The 2,113-nt window shown below is 39.4% G+C and overlaps 1 protein-coding gene across 1 annotated transcript; it reads left to right on the forward strand.

The window, feature by feature from the left end:
- Nucleotides 840-1,254, forward strand: LOC109838547 (protein transport protein Sec61 subunit gamma-like). The gene is made up of 2 exons (XM_020406977.1): nucleotides 840-1,052; nucleotides 1,136-1,254. The coding sequence occupies exons 1-2, from the start codon at nucleotides 959-961 to the stop codon at nucleotides 1,252-1,254; spliced, it is 213 nt and encodes a 70-aa protein (XP_020262566.1). The 5' UTR covers nucleotides 840-958.

Below are 2,113 nucleotides of genomic sequence, written 5' to 3' on the forward strand. Positions count from 1 at the left end.
GTGGCACAATCCCCACCATCCTCATAAAGTAGGCACAAATCCCCACCAACTCATACTCTCTCTCCTACTTTATGAGGATAGTGGGGATTGTGCCATATAAGCGTCAAGGAGGAAATCCCCTCCTATGACAATGATACACATTAATCTTATATATATATATATATATTGGATTTGAAAAGATTTAACAATGAATTCAACAAACTTAATAGCCATAAAGTTATAAAATTAGCATATGAATGTTATATGGAAACTTTCGGATAAATATTTTCACATTTGCAAAATATAGCGTGTAAATGCACCAGTTTTGATCAACTAAGGGTATACAACTGAGGGTATATGAGTGCTAATAGAGTGAAACTATAAGGTATTTTGATTGACATTTAGCCTTAATAATTTTCTCTGGTAAATTGATGTATAGCTTTGCATACACTGCACGAAGAGTCTGATATATTATCATTTTCTCCGAGTCTAGTTACACTTTCATAAATAGTAGTCTAGTCAGCACGTTGTTAATTGCTACATCTCGACAAGGGTTTTCCACACTGAACATGGGGAGACGACAGGGATGCATATGGATTCTAATTAGTTCTAGCACCACTTGTGCTTAAAGTTATTTTATGACACTAAATATCACAACTACACGCATCATCACTATCACATAATTGATCTATTGCAGCGGTTAAGGCGCAACGGTTTTAACTGTTGCGTTAGATATCTATCGTAACGGTTTGCAATGCCTAATACAACATTTACTAAAAAACGTTGCCATAGACCAAATAATTGTTCCTGGGCTTAATAACAGTTAAGTTTGTAAAGCCCATTGACCGCTTAAACAAAATCCTTCTAGCTCTTTCAGGCTTCTTCAGGTCCGCCTCTTTTCTAAAGCCTCAAATTTCCTTCACTTCCTCTCTCTCGTCTTGAATCTAGGGTTTCAGTCTCCGATCCTCCCCTTGTCGCCATGGACGCGATTGAATCCGTCATTGATCCCCTCCGCGATTTCGCGAAGGACAGCGTTCGCCTCGTCAAGAGATGCCACAAGCCAGATCGCAAGGGTAAGCTCGATCATCGTCATCATCATCACTAGATCCATCCAAATTACACACAATTTTGATTTTGATTGGTTTCGATCTCGCAGAGTTCACGAAAGTGGCGTTTCGGACCACGATCGGATTCGTTATTATGGGATTCGTTGGGTTCTTCATCAAGCTCATCTTCATCCCCATCAACAACATCATCATTGCAGGAGGGATTTGATGAAGACAGATTGTTAACCGCTGCGCTTGTGCAATTGCAACGGTTTAGATGCTAATGCGACAGTTTTAAAGCGTTGCGTTAAAGCAAATATGTGGTAGTGCATGCACCAGGTAAAATTACTTGCTTGGTATTTATCGGTAGACACTATGCAAAGCTGAACGTATTTATAATTTTCAGTTTCTTGTTACATGTTTAAAATTATATTTAAAATTTTTTCTTCGGACATTCATAATTCGTCAGCTATTATCTTATCCATGAATCAAAACAATAGAAAACAATGTAGTCCAGAAAAAAAAATTAGTGGTAAACGTTACTCGAGCGAGCTCATCTCCTTCTCCAGGCCACTGCTTACTTCTATGGCCTTCATTTGCTCTCAATCAATACATTTCGTCAGCATTCAAACCCCATCGGTCTCTTTTTTTTTTTTTTTTAAGTAACATTTTTCATTTCAGGAGCCTCAATCTCAAAGCTTGCTCTGTGTGAAAAGGGTTATGGGTCCCAGAGATTCCCGCATGCTAAAACTGCTTCTCAGCGGACGCTCCTACATGTAGTGGCTCATAATTCTGTTGGCCCTTGCGGGCCATCTTGCACCCTCGATCCTTTATCGGCTGGCCCAGTGAGAACGCTTTCCGCTGCAGAGCACACAGCCCGAAGGCAAACTCGCACGTGGCGTATCAATAGACAAGACACGTCAGCTTTCAACAAGGGACATGATGCGGTTAGAATAGCCCAAAGCGATAAGGCACCGTTGCTACTTGCTACGTCACTGACGTCCACACAAATTGACAAAAACATGGCAAAGAGATTTATATATATATATATATATGTATATATATATATATATATGTATATATATATA

The sequence above is a fragment of the Asparagus officinalis genome, chromosome 4 (genome assembly GCF_001876935.1).
Source record: "Asparagus officinalis chromosome 4, Aspof.V1, whole genome shotgun sequence".
Taxonomy (NCBI): Eukaryota; Viridiplantae; Streptophyta; class Magnoliopsida; order Asparagales; family Asparagaceae; genus Asparagus; species Asparagus officinalis.

Bases quoted from the DNA above. Each gene is read 5' to 3' on its own strand.
- LOC109838547 (XM_020406977.1), top strand. From the start codon at position 959: ATGGACGCGATTGAATCCGTCATTGATCCCCTCCGCGATTTCGCGAAG. The intron at 1,053-1,135 runs GTAAGCTCGATC...TCGATCTCGCAG, and splicing joins CCACAAGCCAGATCGCAAGG to AGTTCACGAAAGTGGCGTTT.